Here is a 14,903-nt window from a genome sequence, read left to right as displayed (position 1 = left end):
TGGGGTAATGTATAAAAACAAGAAAATTTATTTAGGTCACAATTCTGGAGACTGAGGAGTCCAAGGGCATGGCCACAGCATCTGGTAAGGGCTTTCTTGCTGCATTGTTCCATGGTAGAAAAGACAGCATGTGGAGTGGGCTTACTTTTTTTTTTAGGTGTTGGGCATGGAACTCTGGGTGTTGTATGTGCTAGGCACGCACTCTACCACTACCTACATAACAGTGTTTGTTTTTATTTTTGAGACAGAATCTTACTATGTATCTCAGGTTGGCCTTGGAACACTCTAGGTAGCTGAGGCTGGCCTCAAACTCTTGATCTTCCTGAGAAAAGGGATCACAGGAATGTGCCACCATGCAGCACCTGCTGGGCACTAAGAACTCAGTGAGCACAGGGTTTGTATTTCATCAGCCAGGGAGGCATGGAATGGGTATTTCTGTTCTTCGTGCTTTGCTTGTGCCAGCTCATGTGGTGCTGCCTGTAAGCCCTGAGGGAAACACTGGTCTCTGTGCCAGCCCCCAGAGGAGGAAGCAGCCTGGGATAGTAGCCTGGTGTCAGCCTTCACTGCTGGGTTGAATGGGAGCCTTGGCTCCATGGCAGGGAGTTCCACTGTGATCCTGGCCTTTTGACCTCCACTCTTCACTGAGCCCCAGGGACCTCTAAGCAGCAGGACCACTGGTAGATAGTTCCACCCCTAGGGAATGTGAGGGCCCAGTGAGTGAATCTGGGTTGTTACCAGCAAGTGGTATGTCCCCTTGTGCATCCCTCCCCATTTACCTTCCCTATGATTTCCCTGTGACTGACATGTCCTTGGCAATTGTAAAAGCATAAGGAGGCAGACATATCACAGTCCCCCTGGATTTAAAAACAGCCCCTCCTGCTGGTCACCAGTGGCTTTCACCTGTAATCCTAACTACTCAGGGGGTAGAGACCAGGAGGATTGTGGTTCGAGGCCAACCCAGGCACATAGTTCAAGAGACCTTATCTTGAAACAAACAAACAAACAAACAAACAAAAGGCTGGTGGAGTGGCTCAAGGTATAGGCCCTGAGTTCAAACCCCAGTACTGCCAAAAAAAAAGGCTGACAGCACCAAATGTTGGTGTCAGTGTTAAGCAACTGAAACACTTTCAATTTTGCATGTATGCACACACTTTAGATACGTGTGTTTGTATGGATTGTACACCAATTTTGGAAAACTTGCAAGATATACCAGAGTACTAGTTCCAGTCTTACACACCCACAAAGAACAAGTGCTTTTACCCACTAGAGGACATTCCTCAGAGCAGTGTAATTCATGGGGGCCAAAAACTGATAACACAATGTATATGAGAATGAGAATGAACAAATATACAGAAAGAATGTCCATTATGCCCAGGAGCAAAGATGCCTGTCAGGCATAATGATGCTCAAAGGATACTGTGTCATTCTCTTTGTACCTGAAGTTCAGTAACCAGAGAAACTGATCTATAGTAATAATCAAATAGTGCTTTCCCCTGGGATGGGCCCAAGGAGCCTTGGGGAATGTTGAAAGTGTTTGGTTGGATCTGAGATGCCTCAAACTGTATACCTACGCTTAGGGCACCTTATGTGTGCTACAGCTCAGCTTAAGGGGATGAAATCAAATGTCCCTCTTGAGCCTAGACTGAAGGCCACAGAAACACTAACTGGTTCTGTGCTGCAGTGATTGTTAGTTAACCATTTGCTAAAGTTCAGGCCCTATCAGCCTGCCTGGGTGCCTCAGTTTTTGATGGAGCCTTAATCTGCTGTGCTGCTTAGGACAGTTTTGTACACCATCTATACTTTTTGGGTCCCCTCTACTGTTACTCCCCAAGTGCCTGAGCTTTCAGACCAGAAATCGTTTGCCAATGGTGACTCTGCACACTTGTAGGCCTCATGGTTCAGAGGTGGCAGCTTGGGGAACAAATGCCATTTTCTTTTTCTTTTTAAAAAATAACTGTGTTTATAATTGTGACTTTTATACATGTATCTTTTTGAGACAGGGTCTGCTGTGTAATTCAGGCTGACCTGGAATACTTGATCCTCCAGTTTTGGCCTCCTGAGTGCTGGGATTATGGGTGTGTATCACCATGCCCAGTTTAACATCGGCCTTTGAGGGTTTCACAAGAGTCTGCTAAAAATGGCGGTTTTGACAGGTTTTTTTTAGCACACATCTGTAATCCCAGCACCAGAGAGGCTAAGGATCAAGAGTTTGAGGTCAGCTTGGGTTACATAATGAGACCCTGTTTCAAAAATAAAAAATGTGGGCACAAAGAGTGGTAGATTATGCCTGTACTTCAGAAGGCAGAGATAGGAGGATTATAGCTGGAGGCCAGGCAAAATTGTGAAACTATCTGAACAGACTAAAAGTAAAAAGAATTAGAGGTATGGCTCAAGTAGTATAGTGCTTACCTAACATGCATAAGACCCTGAGTTCAACTCCTGGCACTGCCGAAAGTGCCAGGTGCTGGTGGCTCAGGCCTGTAATCCTAGCTACTCAGGAGGCAGAGAGCAGGAGGATCATGGTTCTAAGCCAGCCCGGGCAAATAGTTCAAGAGACTCTGTCTTGAAAATACCTAACACAAGAAAGGGCTGGTGGAGTAGCTCAAGGTGTAGGCCCTGAGTTTAAGTCCCAGTACTGCCAAAAAAAAAAAAAAAAAAAAGGTTGCTAGAGTGGCTAAGTGATAGAGCGCCTGCCCAGCAAGCATCAAACCCTGGTAATTGCCAAAAAACAAAAAAGAAAAGAAAGAAAAAAATGTGAACGTTGCCATATTTGGACACAGATGTTTTTTTCTTTTTGGTTAGTACTGGGTATCAAACCCAGGGCCTCATGCATGCTAGGCAAGTGCTCTACATCTGAGCCACATCCCTGTCCCCCGCAAAGTCTTTGTCCAGGCAGCATCTTTAGTGAGCTTGTATATCATAGATGAAGTTAGAGCCATTGCTGGCTGTCAGAGATAGCATCTCCTGACTTGACAGGAAGCAGTTCTAGCATTCAGTCCAGACCACCTCTAGGAGAGCTGTAATGTAGGGTCCTTCTCAGTGGATGCTCCTTTGTATGTCTACTTTTAGTTGGGGAAGCAGTGACTCCCCAAATGGCATTGTGTTTGCATGTCAGCTTGCTTGACTTAGAATAAAGTCCTTCAGGTGGCAAAGAGGCCAAAAATACTAAATGACACAGAATTTGTGAAGTGTGTGATTCTGCTGTCATCTTTACAGTGCTCAGTGGATCTGAGGAAGGGACAATGAGGATGAGGGACAATGGCTCAGAGGGGGACTCCCAGGGTGCCAGTGCCGTCCACCCTGCCATGTCCATGTCACTTCGGGCCCATGTGTAAGCAAGTCCCTGGGCAGAGGCTTCAGACTCTAGAGTCTGTATTTTATTTTATTTATTTTAGATAGGGTCTTACTATGTAGCCCAAGCTGGCCTGAAACTCACCATCCTCTTTCCTCTGCTTCCCTAGGGATTACAGACATGTGCCACCTTGCCTGTCTTCTGAATCTAGTTACTGTAGGGGAAAGTTTGCTGTTACTCAGCAGAGTCTGGGGTAGTACCTCAAAATCAAACAATCTGTTTTCTGTAGCAGAATGTGTCCATATGGAACAGAATCAGAAAAGGTTTTGCTTACAAATGAATTGATTTCAGGTTTATTTAAAAAGGAAAAAGTGAGCAGGGTGCCCATGGTTCATGACTGTAATCCTAGCTACTCAGGAGGCAAAGATCAGGAGGATCAAGGGTCCAGGCCAGCCTGGGCAAATATTCTTGAGACCCTATCTCAAAAATACCCAACACAAAAAGGGCTGGTGAAGTGACTCACGTGGTAGTCTGCTTGTCTAGCAAGCGTGAGGCCCTGAGTTCAAACCTCTGAACTGTCAAAAAAAAAAAAAAGATAAATTGAAAAGAAGAGAAAAGATGTGGTTTCCCTGAGTGGTTTGGAGTTAGGGGGTAGTATTGGGTGGGGGGAAGGGGGTGGTTGTGAGCCAAAGACACCAGTTCTCCAGCAGCCAACTCTGCAAGGTTGCTTCAGTTTTGGCACTGAAATTCCTCAAGCCTGCAGGGGAAAACCAGGGAGCCCAGAAGAGGAGTGCTTTCTTGTTGCTCAGGTTGGTCTTGAACTTGAGATCCTCCTGCTTAAGCTTTGAATGGCTAGGGCTACAGGTGTGCTATCACACCTGGCTTTGTTCAGGATTGCCTGGGGTGCTGGAGACGGGTTTCTCCTCTGTTGAGGTTTCTGGTCCTCTTCTCTGATTAGCTGTGAAACTGGAGCCAAGTAGTTTGGACTTTTGATCTGTTATGGGGAAGATATCTCCTCCTCTCAGATTAAAGCTACTGTAGTCCCATGGCATGTGGTTCCAAGGAGACTGCCGTGGAGAAAAAAAACCTCAAACGCTCAGGATGTGTTGAGTTCGGTACTGTACTGAAGATGCTTGACTCATTTTTCTCAAATGCTGCTCAGTTTCCACTAAAGATGTGCTGCCTTTAAACACATCTCTTTGTGGCTTATATTAAGTTCTGTTTATGACTTATATTAAGTTGACTTGAGATGATTGCCATCCTTTTATCTTGTTTTTTGGGCACCAGGGCAGGGAAACACTGTGAAGATCATGTAATTTAAACACAGTTGACGGTAACTGATTGAGAGCTTCTTTGCATCTGCTGAGCTGGACTCTCAGGAATTTAAAATTTTTGCTTTTTAAATTTCTTATGCTTTTTGTTTTTAGTACTGGGGCTTGACCTAAGGGCCTACACCTTGAGCTGCTTCACCAGCCCTTTTTGTGAAGGGTTTTTTCAACATAGGCTTCAAACCTCGATCCTCCTGAGTAGCTAGGATTACAGGCGTGAGCCACCAGTGCCTGACTGTTCTTTTGAATTTTTTAAAGTTAATTTTTGGACTTGCTTTGTCAAAACCACATGTAATAAATTTATGAATAAGGTGGGCCTTCTGTACTACTACTTTTTCTTTTTTTTTTTTTGGTGGTACTCAGGTTTGAATTCAGGGCTTTGCACTTCCAAGGCAGGTACTCTACTGCTTGAGTCACACCTTCATTCAGATTTTTTCTTTTTTGGCAGTACTGAGGTTTGAACTCAGGTCCTACACCTTGAGCCACTCCACCAACCCTTTTTTGTGGGTTTTGTTTTGTTTTGTTTTTCAAGATAGGGTCTCATGAACTGTTCGCCTGGGCTAGTTTCAGACCTCGATCTTTTTTTTTTTTGTGGTACTGGGGTTTGAACTCAGGGCTTTCAGCTTTTAGCTAGGGAAGTGCTCTACAGCTTGAGCCACAACTCCAGCCCAACCTTGATCTTGATCTCTGCCTCCTGAGGAGCTTAGGGTTACAGGTTTGAACCACTGGTGCTCAGCTCAGGTTATTTTTTTTTTTTTAATTATGGTGAAAGTGATAGCAAAGTTTATTAGGAGAGGAGTACACTGGAAGCCGGTCATCTCTAGAGTGAAAATGAAAACAACCCATCCTCAGATATTTTTAACTGATTTTTGCATGTGTGGAGGCTCTGGATTGTAGCTCTGGGTATCAGTTTTTGTTTTATAGCACCATTCATCTAACTGGAGACATTTAATATCACACATGAAGAAATTTAGGTATTGTGGTACAAATATTTGTTTAATACTTTGTTTTAACTCAATCTACTTTTTTTTCTTAGCATGCTATCAAACCCTGATTTTGTGCATGCTATGCATGTGCTATACTACTGAGTGACACCCCAGCCCTGAATTCTTATTTATTTATTTATTTGTTTATTTATTTTTTAATTTTATTTTTATTTTGCAGTACTGTGGTTTGAACTCAGGGCCTCATGCTTGCTAGGTAGGCGCTCTACCACTTGAGCCACTCTACCAGCCCTTTTTTTTGTGTTGGGTATTTTTGAGATAGGGTCTTGGGAACTGTTTGACTTTGAATCTTGGTTCTCCTGATCTCTGCCTCCTGAGTAGCTAGGATTATAGACATGAGCCATCAGCATCTGGCTTATTTATTTATTTGCTTGGCTTTTTGAGAGAAGGCTTGCTATGTGGCCTAGGCTGACTTGAGCCTCATGGGTGGTGGGATCACAGGTGTACACCACTGCACCTGGCCTTGAATTTACTTTTAAAACATTTTCTTTTTTTTTTTTTTTTTGTTATTAGCATATGTTTGTTGTACATAACAGGTTTTGTTATGACCTTTTTTATACCTGTATATAATGTACTACTTTTTAACTCAAGTTCATTTTATATTTTTGGGCAGTAGTGGTTTGAACTCAGGGTCTCACTCTTCTTAGGTGGTGCTCTATCACTTGGAACTACATACCAGTCCTTTTGTGTGTGTTTAAAAAAAATTTATTTGGTGGTACTGGGGGTTGAACTTCAGCGCTTTCTACGTGGGTGCTCTACCACTTGAGCCAAGCACCCAGTTTAAATTCACTTACTTTTAAAGGGAATTTAGTCTTAAGGCTTCCTGTGGAAAGGTATTGTCCCGTGCTGTCAGTATTTTCTTCGGTTGAATTTAGAGAGCTGCAGTTAGATGTCCTCTATTTCTGTTAGGTAGAAAGATCAGCACCCATTAGAGTCTATGAATGGTGAGTTCACACTTCCTGAGACCATGTTATGATCGGAAAGATCAGCTGAGAGTCTAGCTCAGACAGGGTGGACACACAGATGAGTCCAAAGGAATAGAGAAAAAGGTTGGGGGCAAGGCCCCTGTTCACTGTTGGTGGGACGATTCTGACACAGTTGTGTGTCCTCACTTGCTGCCCTCTACCTGCCCAGCCTATGGCTCAAGTCCAGACTGACCAGGACTTCTTTCCAGCAGGAGCCCACTGCCCGCAGCTCCAGTGAAGATGTCCACTCCAGATCCACCCTTGGGCGGAACTCCTCGGCCCGGCCCTTCCCCGGGTCCTGGCCCCTCACCTGGAGCCATGCTGGGCCCTAGCCCGGGTCCCTCGCCAGGCTCTGCGCACAGCATGATGGGGCCCAGCCCAGGGCCTCCCTCAGCAGGACACCCTCTCCCGAGCCAGGGGCCTGGAGGATACCCTCAGGACAGCATGCATCAGATGCACAAGGTAGGGAGCCTGCGCTGTGCACACCTTAACTCCCTGGCCCCGTGTCCACCCCTAGGCAGCAGTGGCCTCCCACTTAGAGCTGCCCCTGAGGCTGGGAGCAAAAGACTTCTGTTGGAGGTGTCCTGGCTTGGCTCATGCACTCACCTCAGGTCACTTCTGTGAACAGAGGGTTAAGCTATGCTCTGGTCCTGAGTCAGGAGGGACAAGCAGCCTCCCTCCCTGTCTCCCACATCCTTTGTCCTGCATGGGAAATTTGGGAACAGTGCTCTGGTGTTTTCTTTTATTAGTAAGGAAAAAGTCCCTCAAAGGAGGCTTAGCTTCATTCTGGCTGTCCTGGCTCCCTGGGTAACCCAGCGCAGGGACATGAGCGTCTTGATCCCTGACTGATCTCGTGCTCCGCTGCTGCTGGCTTGGCTTCTTAACCTGAGCTGAGCAGCCCAGCTTTTGTCAGGAAGTCAGGCAAATTCTTTTTCTTTTCCCAGTGACCTTGTGGGGTGGTTGGAAAGAGTATCCTTGTTTGTATCAGCATCTGTGAGAAAAGGTGACATTCTGTGCGTGCCCTCAGGAGGCCTGAGTGTAAAAGAGTCCTCCCATGATGGTGCCACGGCCAGCTCCCCCATCTCCCTGCAGGGCTGTCTGTATGCTTCTCCTTCATTCTGCTTGACTGCTTTCTACCCTTCTGCAGCCCACCAGGTCTGGGGTGGTGGTGCCCATTTCACAGATGAAGAAGCAAGGTCTCAGCATGCCCCTCCTCTTCCTAGGCCTGTGGCTGTCATCCAGGCATCCCCATCTCCTGCACAGTTCTGTCTGCTCAGGTGTGATAATGGCTTGACTTTTCCCTTCTGGCAAGTTGTTGGTCAGTCATACTTGAGCTCTACCTCTTTTTTTTTTTTTTTTGTGGTACTGGGGTTTGGACTCCAGGGCTTACGCTTGCTAAGGAAGGCACTCTACCCCTTGAGCCACTCCACTAGCCCTGTTTTGTGTTGGGTATTTTTGAGATAGGATCTCTTGAACTATTAGCCCTGCTGGCTTTGAACCATGATCCCCTTGATCTTTGCCTCTTGGAGTAGCTAGGATTACAGACATGAGCCACCATTGCCTGGCGAACCCCCCATCTGTTTGTTTACAAGCATGGTCTGGATTTTCCTTCTGCCTTCGAACTGCATTCACACACGCTCCACACACCTCTGTGATTTGGTGCCTGTTGGCTACCTGCTATGTGTCCAGCACCCTGCTAGGAACTGGTGCCTATGCTGACAAGGTGCCCTGACTACACAGAGCCTCAACTGTGCTGGTGGAAGACCACCAGTTAGCACTCAGCCTTGGGCAGGATGGATGGCAGGCCTGTCCCTTGTCAAGATGCCCTTGTATCTCCATCTTGACCTTTCTTCCCTGGTCATGGCACATACTCAGTGAGTGCTGGCTTTACTTTGCTTTGTCACCCATTAGCCTGTGGGTTACAGAGAGCAGGACGCTTGTTAAGCAGAGGCTCTATCCCATGGTAGGGTGTTGGCACTGTGCCCTTTGCCAACCATTACAGCCATGTGATGGGGGAAGTCTCCATTGCTTAGCATTAGGAGGGAGATGTGAGCCATCCTACTGCCAGTGTCCGCCCTGGCCTTCAGGAGTTCTGATGGCCACAGCCACCTTCCCTGCTGGCAGCCATGAGGTGCAGAGTTCAGTGGGATGGCTGATGTGCTGTTCCTGTCCTCTGATGCAGACCGTTCTGCCTGTCCCTCTGATGGATAGTCTCCCAAGAACAAGGGTCTTCTTTCCATAGACACTTGGCGGTTTCCTTGTCACCACTGAAATTGCTCTGTGTCCTAGAGCTGTTGACAACACTCTTTTCCTTGTGGTTTCTGGCCACTGGTGACATATCTCCCAGCCCTCTCCTGGCTCTCTGGTCATGGCTGTGCCTTGACACCCAAGTAGATGTTATACCATGCCTTGGAAGTGAGCTCCTTGGCATGTGAGGGATTCATTATTTGCCCAGGCATCTTGGGTGGACATTTTGGTGAGTTACCTTCTCTTCGGTGCCACCTCTTCCTGTTTCCATTGTTGACCTTGCTTTTCATTGTTCCCTTTGCAGCCCATGGAATCCATGCATGAAAAGGGCATGTCGGATGACCCTCGTTACAGCCAGATGAAAGGAATGGGAATGCGCTCGGGGGGCCACGCAGGCATGGGGCCCCCGCCCAGCCCCATGGACCAGCACTCCCAAGGTACCGTGAGTCTGCTGCCTTGTCATAGTCAGACATGGGAAGTGCTGACACCATTTTCCCTACAGGGGCTCCTGCAGATGGATCTGGGAAGACCCCAGATGGTTGAGTGAGAGGGGAGGCTCTGCCACAGGTTGTCTGCTTGGGGCTTGGTTGGTGACTATGCCAGCACTCCCATCTTGGGGCAGCCCTGGAAGAATGGCCATATGGGACAGAGTTGGCTGTTGGATGTGGGGGTTAAATCAGGGCTCAGCCTGATGGGGGTTGAGAGGCAGCAGCTCCAGTGTCTTTGGAAGCGTTTTAGTGGTATAGGCTCTGGGCAGTGACTTAAGTCCTCCAGGTTGAGAAATACTGTGTTAACATGACTTTTAAGCCCTCCAGGGTACCACAGGAATAAGAGTGGGGGGAGTGGACCTGGGCAAGCAGAGGATGTGCCCATCCTGCCCAGGCAAGAATGCAGACTAAGAGCCTGAGTTTCACATCTCACTTTCTGCATTAGCCACCTGTACCCTACAGGAAAGTGGGTTTAACCCCATTGCCTCGCAGGCTGCCAGGCTGGGGATGATTGGAGTGCAGGTCTTCTGGGTCCCTCTTATTTGACTTGGGAGAATGATGTTCTCTGGCAGTGCCGTCTTAGAGTATGAGTTGATGAGTGTGTGGCAGAATAGGTTACTGTCTATGCACTGCTGAGTGACCATGGGAATGGCCCCTCCCTGCAGGTTACCCCTCGCCCCTGGGTGGCTCTGAGCATGCCTCCAGTCCAGTTCCAGCCAGCGGCCCATCCTCGGGCCCCCAGATGTCATCTGGGCCAGGAGGGGCCCCACTGGATGGAGCCGACCCCCAGGCCTTGGGGCAGCAGAACCGGGGCCCAACCCCGTTTAACCAGAACCAGCTGCACCAGCTCCGTGCTCAGATCATGGCCTATAAGATGCTGGCCAGGGGGCAGCCCCTCCCTGACCACCTGCAGATGGCCGTGCAGGGCAAGCGGCCAATGCCTGGGATGCAACAGCAGATGCCAACGCTACCTCCGCCCTCAGTGTCCGCCACAGGACCTGGGCCTGGCCCTGGCCCTGGCCCTGGCCCAGGGCCAGGACCAGCACCTCCAAATTACAGCAGGCCTCATGGTAAGGCACCATCCCTTGTCCCCAGGGTGGGAAGAAGGGGAGATGGGCTGACCAGTGCATGGGTGGTAGTGACATACAGCCTGGCTCTGCTACCACTGGGCTCCCCCATAATAGCACAGCATATGCTGGCACTTATAGAGCAGCTGCCTTGACAAGTGCCACTTCTCCCTGAGATACCTACCTGGGTGGGATGGATGCTATGTCCCCTATGGCCTAAGGCAGGCAAGCATTTAGTCTCCATTGTTTCCTATGTAGGTATGGGAGGACCCAACATGCCTCCTCCAGGACCTTCAGGTGTGCCTCCTGGGATGCCTGGTCAGCCCCCTGGGGGACCTCCCAAGCCCTGGCCTGAAGGTAAGCTCCTTTCTGTCTTGGTGGCATGTCTGTGCCCTGCCTCTCTGTCTTGACCTTGGGCTATGCAGGCCCTGAGAGGAGCCTGGTGAGGGCTTTCAGATCTGAGCAGAAGCCCACTTGGGTTGCTGTGGTCTTCTTGGGTCTCACCTGTTCTGTGTTAGTTGTCAAAGGCTTGGCTCTGGGTCTGCTTGATTCCTGCCCCTTGTTCTGTGGGAGAAGTGGTCCTGAGGTCTTGTTATGACATTCACCAGCAGGGGAGGACCACAGAGTGATTTGAGGGAAGGGCTGTGAGGGGCAGGGATACAGCTGTGGCCACAGCCATGCTCCTTCAGGACTTGGTGCCTCAGTGTTGGAGAGAGGGCATAGCTTTAATCCCCATCCCTCCTGAGAACAGCCCCATGAAGGCAGGTCAGAGAGCAGTACAGCTTAGCTCAGTGCCCTGTCCTCCCGCTGACTGTGTGCGGCCTTGGCCCAATCCTCTCTGAGGCTGAGGGTCCATATCAGTGGTGGACAAAATGGACTGCTTCCCTGTTCCCTGAAGTCTGAGGTGTATCCATGGACATTCAACATCTAATTGCTACAATTGGATTCATTTGAAAATGGGAGTACAATTGTTCCCTTAAGCTGCAGGGATACCATCCAAAACCCTCAGTGGATACCTGACATTGGTGATAGAAGCAAACTCATTTATAACAATATAGCATAGTGAAACATGAGTGTAGTCTCTCTCAAAATACCTTATGCTGAACTCACCCGCGAGATGATACAGAGCCTGTGTGAAATGAAATGAAGTGATTACCTAGGCTTTGTGACACAGCTACTCAGCCACACTCAATTTAAAATTTAGGATTTTGTGTTTCTGGAATTTTCCATTTAATGGTTTTGGAGAAAACTGACTGAGGATAACTGAAACAGCACAAAGTGAACCTGCGGATGAGGAGACTATTGTAGGACAGACAGGAAAATGTTGGCCCCTAATGCCATAGTCTGGAGGACCAAACTCAGGCATTGACTGGCTGCGTGCAGGGCTAGGGACTGGATGTGCGGCTGAAGTGTTGAGACATGAACCCTGAGGCAGGAAGGAGGGGCCCCTTTGGCTGAGCAGCACTGGCATTAGTGGGGTTGGTGGGGTAGGCTGGTCTGTCCCTGGGCAGCCAGTGGCCTAGCAGGCTTTGTGTTTCCACCCTAGACTTGGCCCTAAAGCTTAGCCTCTTGCCCCTCCCACTTGACTTTCCCCAGGACCCATGGCCAATGCTGCTGCACCCACAAGCACCCCTCAGAAGCTGATCCCCCCACAGCCGACGGGCCGCCCTTCACCTGCACCCCCTGCTGTCCCACCTGCTGCCTCGCCAGTGATGCCACCCCAGACGCAGTCCCCAGGGCAGCCAGCCCAGCCTGCACCCCTGGTGCCACTGCACCAGAAGCAGAGCCGAATCACCCCCATCCAGAAGCCCAGGGGCCTGGACCCTGTGGAGATCTTACAGGAGCGGGAGTACAGGTGAGACTCTACCTGTACCTGCAGGGTAAGTGATGGTCACAGGACTGTGTCGGCATTTCCCACCCCTGCCTCAGCCTCCCAGCCTCCAAGTGTGACTGTGTGTCCTTCACATAGCTGTGCTATGTCCTTTTATAGGTAATTTACATGAGATCTGTTCTCTGAGTTAAAAGTGGTTCTTGAGCTGGTGGAGTGCTCCAGTTGCCTAGTAAGTGTGAGGCCCTGAGTTCCAGCCCCAGTAATGCCAAAAAAAAAACCTTCAAAAAAACAAGTGCCTGCAATCCTAGCTACTCTAGAGGCAGAGATCAGGAGGATGGAGGTTCAAAGCCAGCCTGGGCAAATCGTTCATGAGACCCTATCTTGAAAAGTCCTTCACGTAAAAGGGCTGGTAGAGTGGCTCATGGTGTAGGCCCTGAGTTCAAACCCCAGTTCTGCAAAAAAAAAAAAAAAACCCAAAAGTGGCCCTTGGCCTCCCATGATCTGTTCAGGAAACTCTGTTCTGTCCCTCCCCAACACTTTGTCTTTAACCCCCTATTGTCCGTTGTTCTTTCTCTGTAGTTATACTCATTCCTGCCACAGGCCCTCACATAGGCTGTTCATGGCTCCCATCTGGCATTTAGGCCTCACTGCTGCTCATAAAAGCCCTTCCCAGTGCGCTCACATCCAGTCCCTTCTTCAAAGCACTTGCTGCTCTGGAATTACCTCCTTATGGCATTTTTGTTTGTTTGTTTGTTTGTTTGTTTGTTTGTTTTTGCAGTACTGGTACTTGAACTCAGGGTCTTCACCTTGAGCCACTCCACCAGCCGTTTTTTGTGAAAGGTGTTTTGAAATAAGAGTCTCACGAACTGTTTGCCCAGGCTGGCTTTGAACTGCATTCCTCCTGATCTCTGCCTTCTGAGTTGCTAGGATTACAGGCATGAGCCACTGGCACCCAGCTCCTTAAGACCTTTATATCTGAAGAAACTGTGAGCTTGATGGTGGCTCATGACTGTATCCTGGTTACTTGAGAGGCTGAGATCAGGAGGATGGCAGTTCCAGGCCAGCCTGGGTGAGAAAAATTCGTGAGACTCCATCACAGAGGAAAAAAGCTGGGTGTGGTGTCCCAACTACTTGGTGAAGCATAAAATAGAAGAATTAAGTTCAAGGCCTACCTGGACAAAAGTAAGACCTTGTGTCCAAAATAACCAGAGTAAAAGGGGCTCCACAAGAGCAACAGACAGCTTTGTTGGTCCCATTCAATGCTGAGACACCATTCCTGAAACAGCCCCTGGGCACATAATAGTGTGGGAGACTGGGTAGGGGATTTGATCATTTAGCCTCCTGATCCAGGCAATCAGGTAATTCTCAGGGGTCTCTTCAGTTTATAGACGGGCACAGCAGAGCTCATGGGCTGCTAGATTCCCACAGCCCCATGATTCATCTATGCCAGGGCTGGGACAGAGACCCTGGTCTGCCTGATGCTATGGTAGATATACACATTGCCCATCAGGTCTCTTGCTTGCTGTGGTCCCTGAGCCCTGTCCTCAGGAGTGCTCCGTTTCCCAGGTGTCTCCTGCCTCCTCAAGAGAGCACCAGCTTTAAAGACAGGGATCAAGTGGCTCTGTGCAGACAAATGGCCCTCTCACTACCTGTCTTTTTCCTATCTCTGTACCCAGGCTGCAGGCTCGCATCGCTCACCGAATTCAGGAACTTGAAAACCTCCCTGGATCCCTTGCTGGGGATCTGCGAACCAAAGCAACCATCGAGCTCAAGGCCCTCAGGCTGCTGAACTTCCAGAGGCAGGTGGGTTGGGCCCTGCCTTGGCTCTAAGGACCTGGCCTCGTGCTGGCAGGGATGCTTCCGTTCCCAGAGCTGTTAACAGGACTGTATCTGGTGTACCCGCATGGCTGTCTATGTGTGTCCACTCCCTGTTAAGTGCTCTGCCTGCGGTCTGTGCTGTGCTAGGACATCCAAGTCTGCAATTGCCATCTTGAAGTAGGACACCCAGATGGTCTCTTTCTGAGGGTGTCGTGCTTTTCCATGTTTCTTGAGGAATTTTGTGCTGGTTGTGGAGACCTGAGGAATGACAGGCTGTCCTGCCGTGCAGTTACCTGTGCCCTGACTTTGGTCACCTCCTAGACAACCTTGTGCATTTCACATACAGTTGGCACTTGGTATGTCGCTGTGGGCATCACAGAGCTGTTGTGCACAACGCCAGTGTCTCCTCTTCCTGCAGCTGCGCCAGGAGGTGGTGGTGTGCATGCGGAGAGACACAGCCCTGGAGACGGCTCTCAATGCCAAGGCCTACAAGCGTAGCAAGCGGCAGTCTCTGCGTGAGGCCCGCATCACTGAGAAGCTGGAAAAGCAGCAGAAGATCGAGCAGGAACGCAAGCGCCGCCAGAAGCACCAGGTGTGGCTGTCAGTCCAGCAGCCTTATCTCCTTCTTGTTCCTTATAGCAGTACCCTGGGCACCAAGAGGGTGATAGTCATATTGGTGTCATGCTGGAAAGGTGATGGGGGGGTGAAAAAAAGTGAAGCAGGAACATCGTGGAAAAGGAGCTGTCGTAGACACGATTGTCAGGCAGCTTTCTGCAGGTAGGTGAGACCTGAGCAGAGACCCAAGGGAGGGAGCCACTTGGACATGCGGGCCCAGAGCATCTCACATAGAGGGGAAGGTGGAA

At 49.3% G+C, this 14,903-nt stretch overlaps 1 protein-coding gene across 8 annotated transcripts in view; it reads left to right on the top strand.

Moving 5' to 3' along the window:
• The window catches only part of Smarca4 (SWI/SNF related BAF chromatin remodeling complex subunit ATPase 4), an 82,170-nt gene that overhangs the window by 12,369 nt on the left and 54,898 nt on the right, over positions 1–14,903 (top strand). For 7 of the 8 annotated variants that reach the window (XM_020173183.2, XM_020173182.2, XM_074054055.1 and 4 more), the window contains exons 1-7: positions 6,830–7,051; positions 9,141–9,273; positions 9,990–10,394; positions 10,650–10,748; positions 11,988–12,246; positions 13,899–14,025; positions 14,459–14,632. In XM_020173183.2, the coding sequence (XP_020028772.1) occupies positions 6,830–7,051; positions 9,141–9,273; positions 9,990–10,394; positions 10,650–10,748; positions 11,988–12,246; positions 13,899–14,025; positions 14,459–14,632 (1,419 nt within the window). Of the gene's footprint in view, positions 1–6,829; positions 7,052–9,140; positions 9,274–9,989; positions 10,395–10,649; positions 10,749–11,987; positions 12,247–13,898; positions 14,026–14,458; positions 14,633–14,903 lie in introns of those variants that run through there. The other variant, XM_074054056.1, reaches the window with a different exon arrangement.

This window comes from Castor canadensis, chromosome 14, assembly GCF_047511655.1.
Source record: "Castor canadensis chromosome 14, mCasCan1.hap1v2, whole genome shotgun sequence".
Lineage (NCBI taxonomy): Eukaryota > Metazoa > Chordata > Mammalia > Rodentia > Castoridae > Castor > Castor canadensis.
Note: the sequence above shows the minus strand (reverse complement) of the source record. Positions and strands in the feature narration are given on the sequence as shown.